The sequence below is a fragment of the Antechinus flavipes genome, chromosome 4, assembly GCF_016432865.1.
Source record: "Antechinus flavipes isolate AdamAnt ecotype Samford, QLD, Australia chromosome 4, AdamAnt_v2, whole genome shotgun sequence".
Classification (NCBI taxonomy): domain Eukaryota; kingdom Metazoa; phylum Chordata; class Mammalia; order Dasyuromorphia; family Dasyuridae; genus Antechinus; species Antechinus flavipes.
In genome coordinates this window covers 256,650,641-256,673,246 of record NC_067401.1, presented here as the reverse complement: position 1 = coordinate 256,673,246, position 22,606 = coordinate 256,650,641, and the positions used below count along the sequence as shown (strand labels likewise).

Genomic DNA, 22,606 nt, shown 5'->3' with positions numbered 1-22,606 from the left:
TAAATTATTTGTGATTTCAAATCTTTTCAGGCACAGGCAAAATCTTAAAAAAAAATTTAAAGCAGTGACATTGTATGTAAAATTGGATTGGCAAAAGCACTCTGAAACTGGTAGAAAATATTAAGCAATCTGAACATTGAGAGTCATCTCTTTCCATATACTGCTACAGTATGAGATCCCAAACTAGCAATTTTTATTGCTTATAAAATGAAGAGACTGCATAATCTGTAAAGTTCCTCTTCTGTTCTAAGGGGAGAGACAATACAAAATAATAGGTCATTGTTTTAAATTGTTTCATTTACAATTAGATACTTATTAGCAATGTAACCATGAACAAGTTAACTGATCTTTCTGATCTGATTGGCTTCCTCATCTGTACATATGGGATTAATAAATCCACTCAGTTCCTCTTGAGAGTTCGGAGGGACATAGGACACACTTTATAAACTCTACAGCAATATAATCCATCACTTGTTCCATAGTAATATTAGCACAACATGGACTAATGGTTAGGTCATTGGACCTGAAATCAAGAAGACCTGGTTTCAAATTACACCTCAGATATTTACTAGCTATGTGATCTTGGGCAAGCAGTTTAACTTCTCCATTCCTCAGTTTCTTCATCTGCAAAATGGGTACATGTTTGAAGTAGATTTTAAGGTTCTTCCAGTTCTAAATATATGATCGTGTGATCCTACTAATTTAATGATACTGAGGTGGGTTTTGCTATAATTATTAGTTATGTGGTTGTAAAGAAACATTCATCAATATTATACAAGGAATGCCTGAAATTTCTAATACCCATAGCTGCACTCATGCTATCTGTCTGGAATGTCAGTAAAGCTAAACCAATTTATAGTGAAGCCAAACTGCTGATTAAAAATGGTTCCTTTCTGAAACCCTCATGAATGCCCTACAAAAAACAGAGAGTAAAAAAAAATTATATATATGTATATATACATATACATATATACATATACATATATATATATACACACACACACACACACACACACACACACACACACACACACAAGCCCATGGAGTGCAAATGATAGCTAATGTTTGTTTTGTTCCTTACAGTGCTCAACAAATCTTTGGCAGGAAATGTGCTCAATTTTCCCAACTTATGCCATGGCCAAGGCCGTGCTCCAGGTAGTACAATGGTGGCAATTCACCTGAATGAAGGTGGGGAAAATCCTTGGCAGAAATAATGGGGGAAGGAAAAGATGAATGAATACTAGCCTCTCCGTATTTAACTGGCTTTTTCCATGCACACAGTCTTACAGAAATGTAAGCTCCTAAAGGACAGGACTGATTTTTGTTCTAGTATCCCCAGAAAGTAGCACACAGAGAGTATTTAGTTAGAATTTCAACTGAAAAACAGCCCCATCAAAAGCCTATGAAGCGGTAACTGCTTAACTAAGGGGCTAGAATTTCTAAATTTCCACCACTGGGAAAACTTATTTTTGGGTCTCATGGCATCCAGAGTTCATTTATGAGGTAAATAAGTCAAGGACACTGTCAGAAACTGGTTGTTGAATTTCTAACATTCATAGCTAGATACACCGGGTATTAAGTTATAATAAATAATTATTTTGATTAAGAGGCCACCCACATGCTATAGAATAGAAAACATTAATGTGGAGTCAGAAAAGATGAATTTGAATCTTGGCTTGTCTTTTACTAAGTGAGTGGCTGAGTGAGTTTAAAAAGTAGTTTGCTTCTCTGGATCTCAACTATAAAGTGAAAATGGAAGATTGGAGAGTAGCCAAAGTCTTAACCAGTTCTAAATCTTCCTCTGATTCCCCATCTGGAGTCCAGATCTCAGAAAGTTGGAATTCAGGGATAATCTTTAGAGGGAAGGGAAGAAAGGGTGGTAACAGATATAATAGGGGTGTGTGTGTGTGTGTGTGTGTGTGTGTGTAAATGGAAAATAGTATAAAGTTATTAGTAGCTATCTAGATAGAAAAAGCAGCTGCAAATTTGGAAATGGGATAGGTAGGAATGGTGTAGGGGTCTTTGACACATATGGGTGATCCTGGATTTTTTTAAGACTATCAATAGCAGAGAAGTTACCAACCTGCATTGGAAGAGAAACTTCCTCACCCAGGGCTTGCTATACCAGTGAAATCACAAAGCTTCAGGAAAAAAAAAAGATCTAAGAGATATTATGAAGTTCAATACATTCATCTGTACTATAATCATGTCTAAATAGAATCAGTTCATCAGCAAGCATTTATTAAATACATAGATATGTGTCAATACATTGCTTGGTTCTCTGATGTTTAATAGTTATCAATGACATGAATAAAGACATAGATGATACATTTCTCAAATCTGCACAAATGGCACTGACTGCTATTAGGGGAGATTATTGACAAGATCCAAAAAGCTCCTGACAGGCTGGAGAATTGAGTTGAATTCTATAAAATGAAATTCAGTAGGAATTAATGTAAAATATTACATTTGAGTACAAAAAAATCAACCTCACAAATACATGAAGACTATTGCTACAGTCTATTGGTTGATCTTCCTTGCCCAAATCTCTCCCCACTCCAATCTGTTCTCTATTCAGCTATCAAATTGATCTTCCTAAAACTCAGATCTGACCATTCCCCTCCTCACCTCTCATATATTCCATAAACTCAAGTGGCTTCCTTTTGCCTGCAGGATCAAATACAAAATCCTTCAAAGTCATTCATAACCTAGTCCCTTCTCATCTTTCTAGTTTTTTTTTACACTTTATTCACTACTATGTCTACAATCCAAATATAGTAGCTTCCTTGCTGTTCCTTGTACAAAATACTCCATCTCCCAAATCCAGGAATTTTCACTGGTTCTTCCCCAAGCTTGACATTTTCTCCCTCTTTTTCTTAGTCTCCTGGCTTTCCTGTTTTTTTTTTTTAAGTCTCAATTAAAGTTCTACCTTCTATAAGAACCTTTCCCAGTTCTCCTTAATCTTAGGGCCTTCTCTCTGAGATTATATCCAATTTATCCTGTGTATACACAGTTGTTTGTATGTTGTTTTCTCAATTCAAATAGTGGGCTCTTCAAAGGTAAGGACTCTTTTTGCCTTTCTTTGTATTCTAGCATTTAGCACAATACTTGGCACATGTTTAGACATCATTTATTCTGGGGGGAAAATGTTTTAGTGGAATTCAAACTTGATATGAATCAGCAAGATGATGTGGGCCTCCCCAAAGATAATACAAACTTGGATTATGTTCTATGCAGCAGAGTTTTCGAGAATAGGGAGTTGATAATCTCACTTCTACTCAAACTTCCTCTATAATACTGTGTTCAGTACTAGGCCCCATAATTAAGAAATACATCAACAAACTGGAGAAGGTCCAGATGAAGGTAGAGCCAGAACAGTAAGGGGCCTTGAGTTTATGACATGTGAAGATGGAGTAAAGAAAATGGACATGTTTAACCTGGGAAACAAGATGCAGGGAGGAAGACCTGAGATCTGTCTTTACATATCTGTAGAGTTGTCATGTGGACAAGGGCTACAATTGGGCAGAATGAGGAATATTGGATAGAAAGTGAACTGACACAAATGTGAGCTTGATATCAGGACAACTTTCTTCCCATAAATTTGTCAAAAATGAAATAATAATGCTATTCTCCTCTTCAAGTAGAGGTTAAATGATTACTTAGGTAAATTATAGGAGAGAATTCATTTGGTGTATAAGGTAGACTTACTGGCTCTTGAAATTTCTTCCAGTTTTAAAATTTTGTGATTCTATGATATCTAAACATTAAATCAAGAAGCATTCTAAACTGTATGATAAAGACATATTTCATTCATAGATCTATTCCTTCCACACATTATTTCATTTAGAAAATTCTTTAAATAGCCACTTGTACTAAATACTGGGAGATATAATAAAGATAAGCCAAGGCCCCAGCTCTTATGCAACTTACAGTGCAAAAGATAGCTATGCAATAATATATTTGTAAGCAAAAACCAGAGACCAGAAAGGACCTCTCTAGTGTGTGTGTGTGTGTGTGTGAGTGTGTGTGTGTGTGTGTGAAGGATGTGGGAATCTTGAAATTTACACTCAGATGACCAGAATACAAAATGTAGCCAAGTTGGTTGCTGACAAAAATCACAATTTGCTTAAAAATGCCTCAATAACAATTAATAGTAAATCATGCTCTGGAGATAATGGACATTAGAAACAAGAGCCCCAAAATAAAGGAGTTTTGTCTGTTTTATGGAGGGTCCTCATTAAGAGTAGGCAAAAAATGTGATTTGATGGAATGACCAAGAAAAGTGTGTGTGTGTGTGTGTGTGTGTGTGTGTGTGCGCATTCACACAGGCATACCTGTTGGCATGAAATATTCTTAAGACAAAGGGAAATTGGACAAATTATAGGCAAAAATAGAAGTAGAACTTTGGAATTTCTTTAAATACTTATTTCTCTCATTATGCTTTGGATCATTTGATAGCTTGAAATTCTTCCTTTAAAAACTGCCTTTTCTTGTCCTTGGAGTAATTATCAGTTGAAGGAATGGAATTTAGTTTTATAAATTTGAATCAGTTCCTTATCTATCTTGGAAATGAAACTTTTATTATTTTATTTACTTATTCATTTTTGTGAGGCAATTAGGGTTGTATCTTGCCCAGGGTCATACAGCTAGTAAGTGTCAAGTATTCTGAGGCCTAATTTGAATTCAGTTCCTTCTGACTCCAGGAATGGTACTCTATTCACTGTGCAACCTAACTTATTCTGAAATAAAACTTTAGTCAGAGAAATTTACTGCAAAAAGTATTTCCTATTTATCTGTTCCCCTTATAATTGTAGTTGCATTAGTTTTGTTTGTACTATAGGCATTTTAAAATTTTATGTCCTCAAAATTGTACATTTTATCTTTGTGATCTCTAGTCATGCTCTGTTCTCCTATCCATATATCTGAAAGATAATTTCTTCCTTGTTTGTCTACTGAATTTATAATGTCATTTTTATGTCTGAATTGTATATCCATTTAAAAAAATTTAATAAATAGCATTTTATTTGCAAGTTATATGCATGGGTAATTTTACAGCATTGACAATTGCCAAACCTTTTGTTCCAATTTTTCCCCTCCTCCCCCCCACTCCCTTCCCTAGATGGCAGGATGACCATTGTATACCCATTTTTAATATTTTTAAAAAAGTTTTTCCCCTCTGCTCAAAAAGTTATCAAACTGTACATACCTTTTGATCCAGCAGTGTTACTACTGGGCTTATATCCCAAAAAGATCTTAAAGAAGGGAAAGGGACCTGTATTTGCAAGAATGTTTGTGGCAGCCCTCTTTGTAGTGGCCAGAAACTGGAAACTTAATAGATGCCCATCAATTGGAGAATGGCTGAATAAATTGTGGTATATGAATATTACAGAATATTATTGTTTGGTAAGAAATGACCAACAGGATGATTTCAGAAAGGCCTGGAGAGACTTACACAAACTGATGCTGAGTGAAATGAGTAGGACCGGGAGATCATTATGTACTTCAACAACAATACTATATGATGATCAATTCTGATAGACCTGGCCATCTTCAGCAATGAGATGAACCAAATCAGTTCTAATGGAGCAGTAATGAACTGAACCAGCTACAACCCAGGGAAAGAACTCTGGGAGATGACTAAGAACCATTATATTGAATTCCCAATCTCTATATTTTTGCCTGCCTGCATTTTTTTGATTTCCTTCACAGACTAATTGTACAATATTTCAGAGTCCAATTCTTTTTGTACAGCAAAATAACGGTTTGAACATGTATACTTATTTTGTATTTAATTTATATTTTAATATATTTAACATGTATTGGTCATCTTGCCATCTAGAGGAGGGGGTGGGGGGAAGGAGGGCAAAAATTGGAACAAAAGGTTGGCAATTGTCAATGCTGTAAAATTACTCATGCATATAACTTGTAAATAAAAGCTATTAAAATTTTTTTAAAAAGTTTTTTCCATGCTTGGAGTTAGGAAAATTCCTTTCTCTGAGTTTAAATCAGAACTCAAACCTTACTAGCTATATGACACTGAGTAAGTCACTTTCCCTTATTTGCCCCAGGTTCCTCATATGTAAAATTTGTTTGGGAAAGAAATGGCAAACTAGTATCTTTACAAAGAAAATCCCAAATGGGTCATGAGACATCATACATGACTGAAATAACTGAACAACATCTATTTATTTGGAACTTTTCATGCTTTATGTAGTAAGATATTGATCTATACCAAGTTTCTGATAGATTGCTTTCCAATTTTCCCATCAGTTTTTGCCATATAGTGAGTTCTTTCCCCAGTAAATGGGGTCTTAGGATTTATCAAATACTATATCACTGAAGCAAACATAAGTGTGGGCTTCATGGAGCACAGATTTAGAAATACTAGTTTAAACAATAGTTAGTTGAGAGCAACATCTTGAAGGAAGAAACACAGAAAAGAGTAGATCAGTTCTCATTAGGAAACATAAATCACAATACAAGTAGATCCAACATAGGGAGAAAAGATGAAAATAATGGAGATGGCAGATGCCAAAATAAAACTTGGCCAACATCATAATTTGACTGAGGCCTAATCCAGCTTCCACAAAAATATCTAGTAAGAAACTCTCAAGGTATATCAAACCTTTAGTTATCATCTTTCCTTTGCCATTAGTTTGTGAGGATATTTAGAGTATGGTATTTTGCAGATGAAAGTAGTGAATTTTTCTAGCCTGTGGTAAAGCCTCCAGTTCCTCTATGGCTGGGATAAGAGAAGAGTCAAAGAGTCTGAATTTAAAACTGCCTTGAACAAGCCAGTACTTCCCATGATAATGCCTGGATTATAATATGCAATTGGTCAAGAATTCATTCACCTTGGACAGGCATTGCAGACGGATAATGAGCTAGATCCAGAATTGAAAAGGAAGTCAATAGGCAGAAACCATGATATTTCCTAAGATCCCCAAGTTGTTCACTGCTACAAAAGCAGTACATTTTAGTACCAATATTTTCCCATTGATTCTACGTTTCCAAATTGTGGGAAAATCATAATCTGAAGGGTCAAAATCACAGGTGATCCAAAAGGCAATAGAAAGACAAAAAAAAATCATCAACCCGAGCCCAGATAAGGAAAATCAGGAGCAAACAGAAACTGTCTATCTCATCCAAGATTGTAGGAGAAAACAGTCTGGTGCTAGCACTGAATCCCAAACCAAAGGCTAAGGCAAGAGATAGGAGGAAAAAGAAGATGCTAGAACATTCTAAATAAATATTAGTGGGAGGTCTAGAAGCAAGGTCTTCTGACTTTAGAGTCAGTATTCTTCTTACTCTTGTTAGAGGTCATTCTCTGCCTCATTTATTATTCCCTTATTCACTAAATGAGCACATATTCTCAGTCAAACTGAGACTGTTAAAGATCTAAGCTTAAAAAAAAAAAAGGTATCCCACCCCATCTAGGGCCATCTCCAGTTGTCCTGATCTATATCTTGTCACTGGACTCAGATGGCTCCAGAGGAGAAAGTAAGGCTACTTACTTTGCACAGCCCTCCCTCACTTAAATCCAATTTACTTGCTTGTCATGGCATCACCTCTCTAAAGTCATGGTCCTCTTTGAGAACAAAGGACAAACAACAACAATAATTTTTTTACTATACTAAGTTGAGAAGATTTGACCTCATGAATATTGACGTAAGGGGATCTAGAAGAATAATTTACATGGCGACCACAGTGATATTAAAAACAAAACAAAACAAAACAAAAAACTAAACAACTGTGAACTGCTTTAGAATTTAGATCAATGCAGTGTCCACTTATGACCTAAGAAGACAGATGGTTAGCAAAGTTCCCATTTCTTAACAGAGGTGGTGGACTATACAAAATATATACTTGAAGATATCTTGAAGTTTTAAGTTTTAATTGCTTTGGGGACACTATATTCAGACATGCTGATTTATAGGTGGTATATTTTTTAAAAAAACATTTTATAAGATGGCTTACTTATAAATTGAACAAATTATTGAATTATATTACAGGAAAAATTGTTCCATCCTATACTGGAATACCAACACCTTGTGGTAAAAGCCCAACATCTAAGGTTAATTGAATTTCCTAGCAATAACATTCAAAACAGTTCCAGTATATTTCCCAATGCCAAAGCAATTATTTTGAGCACTATGGGAAACAAGGAAATTCCAGGACAACAAAAAGTATTTAAATATTCCCTTGAAGTTTCTTATAATCACCTTCGGACAGGGTTTTTATCACCATCACCCAGATGCCTCTTCTATAAACAGATCTGACTTATCAGCACCTTTTTACCAGATTCCCTTATTTGACTTAGAGGGACTTGAAAATGTATCACAAAGTACTCTGTTTCTACAACAGTATAGCTATTCCACAAAAAAGGAAACAACAATTTGTACTTACATTTTCAAAGGAAATGAGCATAAAGGCTTAGAAGCAAGGTCAGGTTACTATTCATGTTTCAATAATGCTTTGTGGTTCTCAAAGTACTTATCTCACATTAAGTCCAAAGCTTATCACTGGCCTGAAGTCAGAAATACCAGAGTTCAAATCTAGCCTCAGGAATTTCCTAGCTTTGTGACTCTAGGCAGAGTGGATAAGTCACTTAACGTCTGTTTGCCTCAGTCTTCTCAACTGTAAAGGAGGGATAATAAGAGCATCTAATTCAAAGGATAATAGGAAGGATCAAAGGAGATATTTGTAATCAATAACTTGTCTGCAACATATTGTCTTAAAGTTGCTAGGGACCTCTGCACAGTTAAGCAACTTGCCAAGAAAGTGCCAGAAGCAGGGCTTTCTCCTATACTCCTAGGTAGTTATATTACTCTGCCTCTCCCATTTTGTAAATATGTCATAGATACGCATTTATATTTTTGTATGTTCACAAAAACATATAGATGCTAGGCAGAATAGTGGATAGAGAACAGTTGTCCAAAGATTGTTAAGAAAAGTTCAAATTCTTACTAATTATACAGCCGGGTAAAAGTAATTTGACGTTATTGTTTGCCTCAGTCTCCTCGTTTGTAAAATGAGGGTAATGAGAGCATCTATCTTACAGGGTTGTGCGGGTCAAATGAGTATCATTTAAGTCCTTTGCAAATATTAACAGGGGTTCTCAAACTTTTTAAATAGAGGGCCAGTTCATTATCTCTCAGACTGTTGGAGGGCCGGACTATAGTAAAAACAAAAGCTTTGTTTCTGTGGGCCTTTAAATAAGGCTTGGGTGAGGGGGATAAATGTCCTCAGCTGCCGCATCTGGCCGGGCCCGCAGTTTGAGGACCCCTGAATATATAAAGGAAACCAGCTATTATGTTTAAATACCTTCTTTAAAGTCCTCTTTTACAGCTCATATCATAGCAAGTAGATGACCCCAGGTTAATGAAAGGTTTTGCCAGAAGGGCAAGGGTGACAGATTTTGCCAAGTCAGAAAGGCTTTGAGTACAGTCTCCAGTGAAGCGGTTACTTTTGTCAAGAGAGGGTGAACTCAGTTTAATTACAGAAGAATCATCATCCGGTGGTTGGCCATCAGGTGCCTTTTTTTTGTTTTTGTTTTTGATTCTCATTAAGCAACTCAGGAAGATTGACTACCTAATAGCACAAAGAAATTAGTGATTTGCGTGGGTGAAGAGACTTCTCCACAGGTAATAGCTAAAATTTATAGAGCAAGGTTTGCTATATTATCTCAGAATTAAAAAAACAAACAAACAAACCTTCAAGTATCCTTAGTTATATCAAACTGAGTTCCAGGACAGGGGCTATCTTTTGCCTTTGTATCCGAAGCGAATAATACAATGCCTGGCACACAGTAGGCACTAATAAATGCCGGGTTGACAAAGGAATAGCTTTTTAAATTTAGCCGAAACTGAGCCAAACGAAATATTCTGAGTCACTCTTAAGCTCCCCATCCCTCCTAGCCTTCCCAACCCTTTCATTTAATCTCCATCCATGGGTTAAGCTGTATTTAAAAATACCTTCGCTAGGGAAATAAACTGTTGACCACCTTTCAAAGACTCAGTTCTGAGCAGCTTAGCCTCGGTCTCACCCAGAGTCTGCACGGAAGCTTATTGGTTCTACCCGGATACTTCTCAGACTCGCCTGCCTCCTCTCACTAGTTGCAGGACATGCATAATTTTGTTGGTGCTCCTCCAACTCCAGTTACAGACAAGCATTATTCCTCTTACCATAGCGTTGTAACCCAAGGCATTCATGAAATGAGCCACCTCGGCGCCCTTGTACACGGTGAACCAAACCGTTCCCTGATACTGGTCCCCGGCATCCAGTAGCAGCACGTTGGGCTCGCTTTGGCGGATCTCCTTGACCTTGGTGTACAAACGGGCCACGCCGCCCACGCACTCCGAAACGACCTTGCATTTGCCAGAATCATCGCTGGTCTGCTCCAGCCGGCTGTGCAGATCATTGGTGTGCAGGATAGTGAGCTTCCAGGAGCTCGCTCCGGGACACAGGAGTGAGTGCAGAAACAGCAGCGGCAACAGCTGGTACAGCGCGGACCGCGAGCCTCGCGCGAGGCAACTGGGACTCGCGGCTCTGGCTCTGGGGAATCCCGGGATTTGGAACATCCCTGTCACACTCTGAAGATGCTCACTTCTGCGCGCTGTCCTCAAGCGGCCCCAGAGGACTGCAGGGCAGCCCTACTGCTTCAGGGTATAGAGGCGGAGCGAAGGCGCCTCGCCTCAGAGAAGAGGCTAGACAAGCTCTCTTCTTTCTCCTCCTCTTTTCCCACTGGGGAGCCGGGGAGAGGGAGGAGCACCGTCCCCAATCCCCAGCCTGGCCTGGGACAAAACGCACTCGCACTCTTTCTCCACCTGGCTCCGCCCGCCCGCCGAAGCGAACAGAGCCCGAGGCTGGGCGGTGCGCCGGGATTGGGGTTGTACTGTGGCCTGGGCTGGTTCCAACTGGGGAGAGTTTGTTCCCAGCCCAGAACTGCTGCGGGCTGAAATGAGGTGGAAAGAAGGAAACCGGAGCGCCCCCAGGCTCAAACTTAAAACTGGTACACTCTCCTCTACTTTCTTAGAATGATCCGGTGTGTAGGTGTGAACGTGGGTGTGGGCGTTCGAAAGCAGGGAATGGAGGGGAAACTCTCCACAAGCGCACCCTAAGTAGAGTCAATCATATTCTTGGCAGCATTTCTTTACTCTTTGACAACGCAGGTTAAGTTTATGGAGGAGCTGTAGGGCCGTGCATGCATGTCATAAACAGAAAGGAGACAGATCTGTGGCTGCCAACTCTGCTTTGGCTAAGCAAATGGGTCGGATGATATTTATATATTTTTGACCACAGTGTATGATGAGGTGGGGAAAGCAATATCTAGTTCAAAATAAACATATAACAAATTCACAATGGCCATTCTCTTTGCCAAAAAGAAGGTTTATTTAGAAGAGTTTACAGACAAAAATGAGAGTTAAAATAGACACCACGTGCGCTAAATATGAATTCTCTTTGCTAAAAGGAAGGTTTATTTAGGAAAAAAAAAATAACAAACAAAATAAGAGGTAAAATAAATAGGCAGCAGGTGTGGTAAATATGAAGTAGAGTTGGGAAAACATATAGTTCAAAAGGAAAGGAAGTTGGAAAAATTCTTTAAAGGAATATGTCATGAGGCCTAAGCATGCCATTTACTATTAAGTTAGATCCATAATGCTGTTTAGCAAATTAAAGTAAACAGACTAGCTAGAGTAAGGAGAAAGGCGCCATTAGAGGGAAGGCACTATGAGAAGGGAGAGAGAAAAACCTCATAATGGACTTGGTCCTGAAAAGGACTTAGCAAACCTCTCCATCATAAGCAAATCTTTCATTGGGGAAAATTAGCCTTGGCGATTTCTCAGGGAGAAGTAAAGCGGGGAGGGAGGGACTCAGAGAGAGAAAGTCAAAGAGAGAGGAAGTGCCAGGCAACTCAAAGGGGGAAGAATTAAACAGTCATTTGGGGAGTACCTGGCAGACCAGGTCACAGACCCGTCTAAAGATAATGCTAATCAATATCTCCAAGGTTGTTTAAAGAAACACTGTGGTTTGGGATAGACAAAAGAGTTCCACCTTCACAATCACTTTATACTTATTGGATAATCTGGGATTTGGTTACATCTGATAATAGCCAGATGGGCTTCTTCCTGACAGGGGATGATAGCCAAAATCTCAAATCTGCTACCCTGAGCTCCCAAACATTCCTAACCATTGTGTGCTCTTTCTGAAGTCCTGTGGACGTGCTAAAGACAGCTCTGGCAGTTGGTGCTGATTGGTGCATGTTACTTAATCCCTCAGATTTAGTTTCCTCATTTGAAAAACAGGAATAATAAAGCAGCCCTACTTTACCTCCTAGACTTGCTGTGAGGAGTAAATAAAATAGTACAGGGTCAAATACTCTGCAAACTTTATTATGATTATCAGCATTGTCGTCATTATCATCATTATCTTTTGTACACTCCCAGGACCAATCCAGGAAGACCATGACTCACTGCCACACAATAATAAGGAATTTAAACATCATCCAAATATTTGCTTGCCTCAGGGTAGATTTTAAACTGATGGGGAGCTGACTATTGAAAATTAATATAGCACTAATGGAAGTGGACAAGTAAATGACAAATATGTAATTATTCCACAAGCTGAGATAGAATCAATTGAGGTTTAGTCAACCACAGTTCCAAAAGGCTCATGATGAAATGTTTTACTCAGTTTCAGATATCTGATTGAAGATTGAAGCATATTTTATTTTCTCTTTTTCCCTCCCTTCTTCTGTTTTGTTTGACTATACATATTTGTAACTTAACTATACACATTTTTTCCCATTCATTGGGGATGGGACAAAAAATATTAAATGAAAATGAATTAAAAAAAAATTCAGTCAGCATTAGAAATTTCCAAAAGCTTTTTTTTTGTCTGATTTTCAGAGTCATTCTATTTCTATCAATTCATGAAGAAACAAAAAGTTGAAAGGGAGATAAAATAGTTATGGTTCCAGTGAAATTCTTCAAGCTTTAAAGTCATCTTATTTTCTGGTCATTGGTTATTGGCATTTAATTTTCTGGTCAATAAAATATCTATGGGACAACACACTATCGATATTGTGTCTTGATATTTTGGAGAGGAGAAAGAAATATACACATCTGTCTTAAAGAAGCTTGTTCTCTAGTTTGGGGAATAAAATTAAGTTGCTGAAATGATTAAAGAACAAATTAAATGCAAAATATTAGTTCCTTAGGGTGGCCTCCTCACATTGAATTCCTTATCATTGAAGATCTACAATGGGAAGTTAGAATAGCCAGTCAGTTGTTGAGAATATTGTAGAGCAGGGGTTTGTAATATGCAGTCCTTGAACTTGTTATAAACATATTTTGATAATTGTATTTCAACAAAACTAATTTTCTTTGTAAACTCATATATTTTACATTATATATTTAAAAGCATTATTTTGAGATCTTACTTTTTTCCCTCTGAGACTATCCCCAATTTATCCTGCATATATCTTGTTTTTATAGAATTTTGCATGTTTTCTCCCCCATCAGACTGTGGCCTCCTTGATAACTGGGATTGTCTTTTACCTTTCTTCCATCCCTAGTGTTTAGTACAGTGCCTGATGCCTAATAAATACCTGTTGACTGACTAAGAAGCTTTCTATGACCCACAAAACATTTAGAGGTTATTTCTAGAAGGGGTGTTTCAGGTAGAGGTATTTATTGAACTAGAGTAAACTTGAAGTTCTTCTTTTATAAATGAGGAGATTTAGGCATAGAGAATTTAATTGAATTGTCCAAGGTCACACAGGTAATAAGTGGCAAAACCAGGGTTAGAAGTACAAGTTCAGTGCTCAAAAAGTTATCAAATTGTGCATAACCTTTGATCCATCAGTGCTACTACTGGGCTTATACCCCAAAGGGACCTGTATGTGCCAAAATGTTTGTGGCAGCTCTGTTTGTAATGGCTAGAACTAGAAAATGAATGGATGCCCATCAATTGGAGAATGGTTGGGTAAATTGTGGTATATGAATGTTATGGAATGTTATTGTTCTGTAAGAAATGACCAGCAGGATGATTTCAGAAAGGCCTGGAGAGACTTCTTACATGAACTGATGCTGAGTGAAATGAGCAGAGCCAGGAGATCATTATATACTTCAACAATGATACTGTATGGGGATATAGTCTGATGGAAGTGGATTTCTTCGACAAAGAGAGCTAACTCAGTTTCAATTGATCAAGGATGGACAGAAGCAGCTACACCCAAAGAAAGAACACTGGGAAATGAATGTAAACTGTTTGCATTTTTGTTTTTGTTCCTGGGTTATTTTTACCTTCTGAATCCAATTCTTCCTGTGCAACAAGAGAACTGTTTGGTTCTGCACACATATATTGTATCTAGGATATACTGTGTCATATTTAACATGTATAGGACTGCTTGCCATCTGGGGAAGGGGGTGGAGGGAGAAAGGGGGAAAATTGGAACAGAAGCGAGTGCAAAGGATAATGTTGTAAAAAATTACTCAGGTATGGGTTCTGTCAATAAAAATTATAATTATGAAAAATAAAATAAAATGTAAAAAAAAAGAAAAAGAAAAGAAAAAAAGAAATACAAGTTCAGCTTTTATCATTGCACCATGTAGAAGGCCAGTATTGAATAAGTCCATAAACAGCAAGACCCTGGACCAGGTCTTACTTGAGACCTACTTTCTTACGGTGAACTATTCAAACTACATGGGCTCACCATCTTCCTCACAATTGTAAAAGACATGCTTGGTAAATTCAGAATCAGTTATCTTGATGGAGAATGCAGAGGACCGGAACAAAACATTTTAAGTATACAATGAATCAAAGACATACTTGGTAAATTTAGGATAATTTTGACAGGAACAAGGCATTCTTTACTATACAATGAATCAAAGACACAATTGAGGTTAAGTACATTAATATGATAATTTCTGTTCAGTATTGATAAATATCACAACCATTTATAATTTTGTTGATGTTGATGACCTTCATAACTATGCTATTTACAATTCTGTGTTGATAACCATCTTGGTATTGACAGTTAAGGTGGATTCACAAATGCCCTGGAAGCTAGTAATTTTGTAATACTAATCTAAAAGCTATATAAACACTGATACTCATATTATCACACATGGAGACTGTGAAACATAATTTCCACCTGGCCTCAAATATTCATTCACACTCAATATTTCACTGGAGCTGGACTCCAACAGCATCACATGCTTTCCTTGTTGTAAGACTTAAGAGTCTCTTTGATAATAGAAGTTCATAAGTGGAATAGATCTGCTCCTATTAGGATAGTCAGGATGTTTCTTGTAAGAGGTAAAACTTGAGATGGGCCTCTTAAGAGCTGAATGATCTTTAATAGAATAATTCATATTTTATGTAGCATTTTACAAACAGCTTTTCTCCTATCATAATGCAAACCACCATCTTCTCAGAATTTTAATGCTTAGAGCACTGCAGTATTTAAGTGATTTCTTTAGGGTCATATATCCACTAAGTATTAGGGCATTAAATAGAGCACTGGGAATAGAATCTTCTTCCTGAGTTCAAATCTGGCCTCTAACACTTACTAACTTGGTGACCCTGAGCAAATTACCTAAGCCTGTTTGCTTCAGTTTCATTTGTCAAATGAACTGCAGAAGTAAATGGGAAATGACTTCAGTTTCTTTGCCAAGAAAACCTCAAATGGAGTTATGATAAGTTGGATATAATAAGAATAGCAAAAAATCAGAAGCACAACTTAAGATTCAGTTTTCCTGATGGCAAAGTCATCTCAGCATGTACTTTTTCAAACTGCCTTTCGGGGTAGGGCTAGAAATCAAAGGACAAAAATGAGACAGTCAATCTCCCTCTCAATGAGTTTACAGTCTACTGGAGGAATGTTCACAGATAAATAAATACAGTATGTATGTATGAGTGTGTGTGTGTGTGTGTGTGTGTGTGTGTGTGTGTAATATAGCATGATTCATCTGGGCAGAGTAGAATCATAAAAGACATGAATACATTAGTATTTGAACTAATTCTTGAAGGCAACAAGAGGTTCCAATAAAATGAAGAGAAAGAGCATTTTAGGCCAGGGGCACGTGATCCTGGATGTGTTTGTGTATCACTGAGCTCTTCTAAACATTAAGTAACTTATTTTACATTTATCTATAATCTAGAATTATCTAAAAGCCTTTCAGTTGAATACCTGGTATACAAAAATGATCCTTTATGCATATTCTAAGACCTCTTAACCCTGAAATTCCTTTGGTAGTTTTCCCTTCTCACATTCCCTGAACCTTCACTTAAACTGTAAGTCTGTGAACAGTGAGGAAAATATTGAATTAGAAATTAGAAGATCTGAATTCTAGTCCCAGCTTTACTATATTCTTTGAAAAAACCATTCTAATCATCAGTTTCCTCCTCTATAAAATGGAGTTTGTGAGTTTGGAGGAAACATCCTCCCAAGAGAAAAGTAACCTTAAAAATCGAATAAAGAACTACAGTTTTCAGTGGTATGTAAATAGATGCCCCCAGGTTAACAAGAACTGGAGTAGCCTTACTGATTTCTATTTTGAAGAAGACCCCTACTACCTTAGAGATTTCCTGCCCAGTATAGCTGCAGATTAAAGATAAAGAAAATATTCCATTTGAATAAACCCTAACTTTGGCAATTCTGGAGACTCCAAGGTTATCTGTCCTATTCTCCAAGTCATCTGACATCTTGTCTGATTAAAAAAAGGTGGCTGAGCAGCCTCACTTAATAGGTTTCTTTTTCAGTTTGTAATGTCACCTTAAGACTGTGTGTGTGTGTGTGTGTGTTTGTGTGTGTGTGTGTGAGCACTTGCCATCTCTAGCGCTCACATGTATTTGTATCTCCCTTGTTCTGAGTTGTTGCTGTGTCCCTGACAATTGTCATCAATTGATGCTAATCAACTTGTTATCTTTTAGCTTTGCCTCTTGATTAATTGTCTTACCTGTCAAATGAAGCAAGGTGGAAGGAATTACTCTTTAGGAAGATGTTAGGGCCTCTGAGTTGAGGAATTTCTCAACAGGGTATAATGCATGTTCTGTTAACCTCATGGAACTTTGTTATAAATATAATGATATGATGTTTTTCTTTTATTTTTAAAAAATAATTATAACTTTTTATTGACAGAGCCCATGCCAGGATAATTTTTTACAACATTATCCCTTGCACTCACTTCTGTTCTGACTTTTCCCCTCCCTCCCTCTGCCCCCTCCCCCGGATGGCAAGCAGTCTTATACATGTTAAATATGTCACAATATATCCTAGATACAATATATATGTGCAGAACCGAACAGTTGTCTTATTGCACAGGAAGAATTGGATTCAGAAGGTAAAAATAACCCGGGAACAAAAAAAAAATGCAAACAATTTACATTCATTTCCCAGTGTTCTTTCTTTGGGTGTATCTGCTTCTGTCCATTATTGATCAATTGAGACTAAGTTAGATCTTCTCTTTGTCGAAGAAATCCACTTCCATCAAAATACATCCTCATACATTATCGTTGTTGAAGTATAATCATATAATGTTACAGGATGTAGAGAACTTGGAAGTCATCTAGTATAACACCCCCATTTTACAGATCAGAAAATTGATACCCAGAAAATTCAAGTACTTTGCTTGGTCACACAGCTAATTTATGACATAACTGTATTCTCTACCCAAACCTCCCAACTTGTGCTTTCTGAGAAATTTCTTGCTTCTGCCACTCACTTAGTACCTGTGTGACTTTTGGGAAATTGACTTCTCTTTTCAGTTTTCTCATCTGTAGGTAATATGGGTAGTCACTCCTTCCTCTTCTGCTTCTGCAATCACCTCTGGCAAGAGTATACTTCATTGGAACATGCATAGAGTCAAACCGGCTTCTCTGGGGTCACTTCTGGTGGGCCATATGTACTTTAATTCAGAACTGAAGGACTTAGGCAATTGATACATCAAAAGAAGAGCCAGAAAAAAATCTTGTACTCAGTAGACTTTAAATGGAGAGCCAACTTACTTTCTTGTTTTTTGTCTTCTCAATTTTGGAGTGAATGGGGACTCTCTTAGACTACCTAGGATGGGAATAGAGAAATTCTTCTTCCTCTGGCAACTACTTACATGTGTCAGTGGGCATATCTACTACCTAGGTAGCCTGAAGCAAGATCTTGATATCTTGACTTTCTCTTCTCTCTTTGCATTTCCTTTCCTGAGCTTAAATTGAACAGCAATCCTGAAATGGCCATTTCCTAACTTGGGGGCAACATGGTGATTGAGTTGACTGGTGGCTAAACAGGAGTTTAGTACCACAAGATAAGCATAAAGTTTTTTGTTCCTCTGTATATAAGTATGACTTTCTTGGCTATAATTCTGGATGTTCCTATTGATCTAGTAAAGCTATCAGCAGCTTACCATCATAGGAATGTATAGAAGTGGAATGATCTTCCTGCCCTTGCTCACTTAAAAGTTTTTCTATTTGTACACACATACACACACATATACCATCATCATCATCATCTACATTTTCCAATTTACCTCATAACAAAATAAAAAAGAAAAAAAAAGTCATCAACATTGACCAAAATTTTGGAAAAGTCCAATATATGTAGTGTTTGTCACACCCATTACATTATATTTCTCAAAAAAGCATGGAAAGATGCCTTCTTATATCTCTTTTTTGAGACTAAACTTGTTTATTATAATTTCATAGCAATTAGTTTTGATTATTTTGTTGTTCTTGTTTTTTCCATTCATATTGGGGTGGTCATGTTTTCTTGGTTCTTCTCACTTCCTTTTGTGCCAGCTCCTATATATCACCCAATATTTTTCTTTATTTATTATATCCATCACTTCTTATAGCACAATAAAATACATTATATTCATGTACCACAACTTCTTCAACCTCCTTAAGAATATTTTATATGTGTATGTATATGTGTATAGATAAAAATCTTCATTTATGATGTACCTTTCATTTCTAAATATTTCCTTCCCACATTCTCTACTTAGCAAGTGTTTCTTTTATAACAAAAGATGAAAAGGAAACAGTTCAACAAAACCAAGAAATACATCAAAGGTATATGACCACAGTCCTTCATCTTTGCAAAGAAGAAAGGGAGATTTTTTTTGGGGGGGTATTTTTTAGCTGCCTGAACATATTGTGGAACACAGAGAGAGTTGTGTATGAAATAGCATAAACAGAAGAGCAGTAGAAGGAAGACATTTTTCTGATGCCCACCCATATTGCCCAGGTAGAGAATCATTGAAGCTCAGAGCTCCACCTCCACCACCAATTAGGAGCAATTTTGTTGTGATTTAAAATGGTAACTAATTAGTGGGCTTGCAGAAACAGTTTGTATTCCAATGAGGTCTGAATATTCCCAACTGACTGTACTAGTAGTGGTGATAAATTATTGTATTCTGTTCAAATAAAAAATTATTCCTTTTTCTGTATAGAAATAAATTACTAGTTCCATCTGTGCCTTGGATATTATTTTACTGGGGAGACTTTTAGATTTCAAGTTTATAATCACTTTTAGAAGTGTGCTAGATCACCCAATCCCATTTATTCTGCAAATCTGAACCCTCTACTTCTCCTTTGACTGTTCTAGACCAAATTTTTTTTCCTTGGTTAAATAATATTTACAGAATATACCATGTAACCTCACAATTGATGATAGCTTGTCTTATTATTTTGTAGTTGTGTCTGATATGTTTGTCTTATTTTCCCAACTAGATTTGTAAGTACCCTGAAGTCAGGGACCTCATATTATTATTATTAGTCGTAGTATTTTTACATTTCTGTACTTACCCAGAGTAGTGAGAATGCACAATAGTTGTTCCAGCAGTTCAATTCTACAAGTATTTATTAGATGATTACTTTGTGGTAATTCTATATAAAGATACTGAAATTGCTGACATGGACCTGGCTCCAAATGAGTTTGCAATTTTGTTGTATGATATGACAAATACTCATATAGTTAAAAACAAGGCAAGGAAACATATTAGTAAGGTTCAAAATGAGTCATATTGATTATGAGTATCATAAAAATCTCACATCCCACTGACTTGGCAGAACTCTTCTATTCAAAGTCTAGAAGTAAATCATCATATGAAAATTATTAATTTGAACTGATGCAAACGAATCTTTGGAAAAGATTTCATAGCATAGTGTGGTGAATCCTAATGGGGGCCCCACTCACATTATACAGCAGGAATCCTTACCTTTTTCTGTGGCATGGCCCATTTTGGCAGTTTGGTGAAACATGGACTCTTTCTCAAAATCATGTAAATAAACTAAGGAAATGTGAAATTCCATTAAAAGGTTAATGAAAGTAAAGATAATTTTTCCCATCCATGTTGGATTGTTGTTCAGTCATTTCAATCATGTCTCACTCTTCATGGCCCTATTTGGAATTTTCTTGGCAAGGATACTGGAAGAATTTGTCATTGTCTTCTCTAGCTCATTTTCTAAATGACAATCCTGAGGCAAACAGTCTTAAGTGACTTGCCCAGGTTACATAACTACTAAGGGTCTAATGTTGGATTTGAACTCAGGAAACTGACTGATATTTTATCCACTACACTATCTAGCAACCCCAACCAAATTTATGGACCCCTTAAAATCTAAACATAGGGTTTATAGTCCCCAGGTTAAGAACTTCTGTTCTAAGGGAAATTCCCTCTACTCTTTGTTGTAAAACAGCCTAGGAAAAGAAAGTTTTCTCTTTAGGGTTTGTAGAACAATCCTTATTAACCAGGAGCCCTGTTGGAATTTATGAGCTAGTTTGTCCAGGAAGCTTTCAAGATGATTATTGCTTTTCTCAAATGTACTTTCCCCTACTAGTATTGGAATACTGATTCTCACATTGTAATGCCAGAGGAACTGAGGCAAGATAGAGATTAGAGAGTATTTAATAATTTATGAAATGGGAGAGATTTACTGGGACCAAATGGATCCAAGGTTTGGTCCCAGGGCTGAATGAGACTATCGTCTCCAAGAATCCAGCAAACAATGTGAGTTCTCAATGACCTATATACACATGGTTCAGACTCAGGGGGTAGCTTGAGGTAGGGGTGGAGTCAGGGTGCTGAGAGTGGGAATGGGACTCTGACAATTCGGTTCTGACAGGGCATGGGGGATGGGCTGATCTAATGGGGGGAGGAACCCCTGAGATGGGGAGAGGCATCTTGATAAGACAGTATCTGACATTGTGGTAGCTAGGGATGCGGAGAGGCATTCTGCTATTCTAAAGCATAAGATCTTTCATCCTTATCAAATATTCTGATAAAGAGGGAGGGGAGGTTTTACAGGACTGAGCTTTGAGCTGATTATTATAAACTGAAGCAGAAAAACTGAGTTAGGACTGAGTCAGGATAATTAGTGAAACTGAGTCAGGACAATAAAAGAGAACTGTGATATAACAACATCATTTAATGAAATATCTCTCTTGTGCATGCACAAGCACATTTTTAGAATGAGAGGAGGTCTTTGAGGAGAGGCATCAAGATAATTCCAGATAATAGAAAAGGAAGACCTATGTATATTGGCATTGCCACAGAATATTAGATGCTCAATATATGTTTCTTAATTTATTAAGTCCCCTATATAAATGAAAGAATGGGTCGATTTTCTATCCCTATCCCATTGATTGAGTTGAGAATAACTAAGAAAAGTACAATTATTCATCCTGGGGAACAGAAGACGAAAGGGAACTTTAACCTTTTTATTTTTTGAATTTATTAATTTAACAATTAACTAAATTACTAGTAAAAACGATCAGTATTAATTAGAATATTAATTATTAATGAATTCATTAATTAATGAATGAGGTAATAAGAATGGTGGCTAAATGATGGTATAGTTAGAAAGATCCAAGTCCAAATCCTGGCAGCTAGGTGGTGCAATAGTGCACAGAGCCCTAAGTTTGGGATCAGAAACACTCATCTCAATGAGTTCAAATTTGGCCTCAGAAACTCACTAGCAGCATGATTCTGGTCAAATCATTTTGACTCTGTCTTAGGTTCCTCATCTGTAAAATGAGCTGTAGAAGAAATGGTAAAGTACTCTACTATCTTCGCTAAGAAAACACCCAGATTCCTATCTGAATGAAGTGACATAACAACAAAATTTTAACTTTTATTAAACTTTTTATTTTCAACATTTATCCTTATCACTTATCTTCTTAGCCTCCATTTCTTTATCTGTAATAGAATAATAATAACATTATGTAACATTTATTTATAAAACCCTTTGAAATTTGCGAAGTGATTTTCAAATATTACCTTATTTGATCCTAACATTCCTGGGAAGTTGGTGCTCCATTTTACAGATGAGGAAACTGGGATAGACCAAAGTTTGGTGACTTGCCCAGAGTCACACAGTTAGTATCAGGGGCGGCAATTGAGATAATAATAACATTTCTCATCCAAGCTTATTTTGGGGATCAAATGAACTAATGTATTTAAGACACTAAATATCCTAAAGAGCTACCTAAATACTGTTAATATTTTTTCAACAAGCAGATACTTATTGAAATGAATGTCTGCTACTTAATTATATAGCACTAAGCTACATGGTATAGTGGATAGAGTGCCAGATCTGAATTTTTATC

The 22,606-nt window shown here is 36.8% G+C and overlaps 1 protein-coding gene across 1 annotated transcript in view; it reads right to left on the bottom strand.

The window, feature by feature from the left end:
- NT5E (5'-nucleotidase ecto) overlaps window positions 1–15,487 on the bottom strand; it is an 81,454-nt gene extending 65,967 nt beyond the window's left edge. Inside the window, exon 1 of the mRNA XM_051997357.1 lies at window positions 10,185–15,487. Coding sequence (XP_051853317.1) covers window positions 10,185–10,580 — 396 coding nt within the window. The 5' untranslated portion in view covers window positions 10,581–15,487. The remainder of the gene's footprint in view (window positions 1–10,184) is intronic.
- Window positions 15,488–22,606: the final 7,119 nt, after the last annotated feature.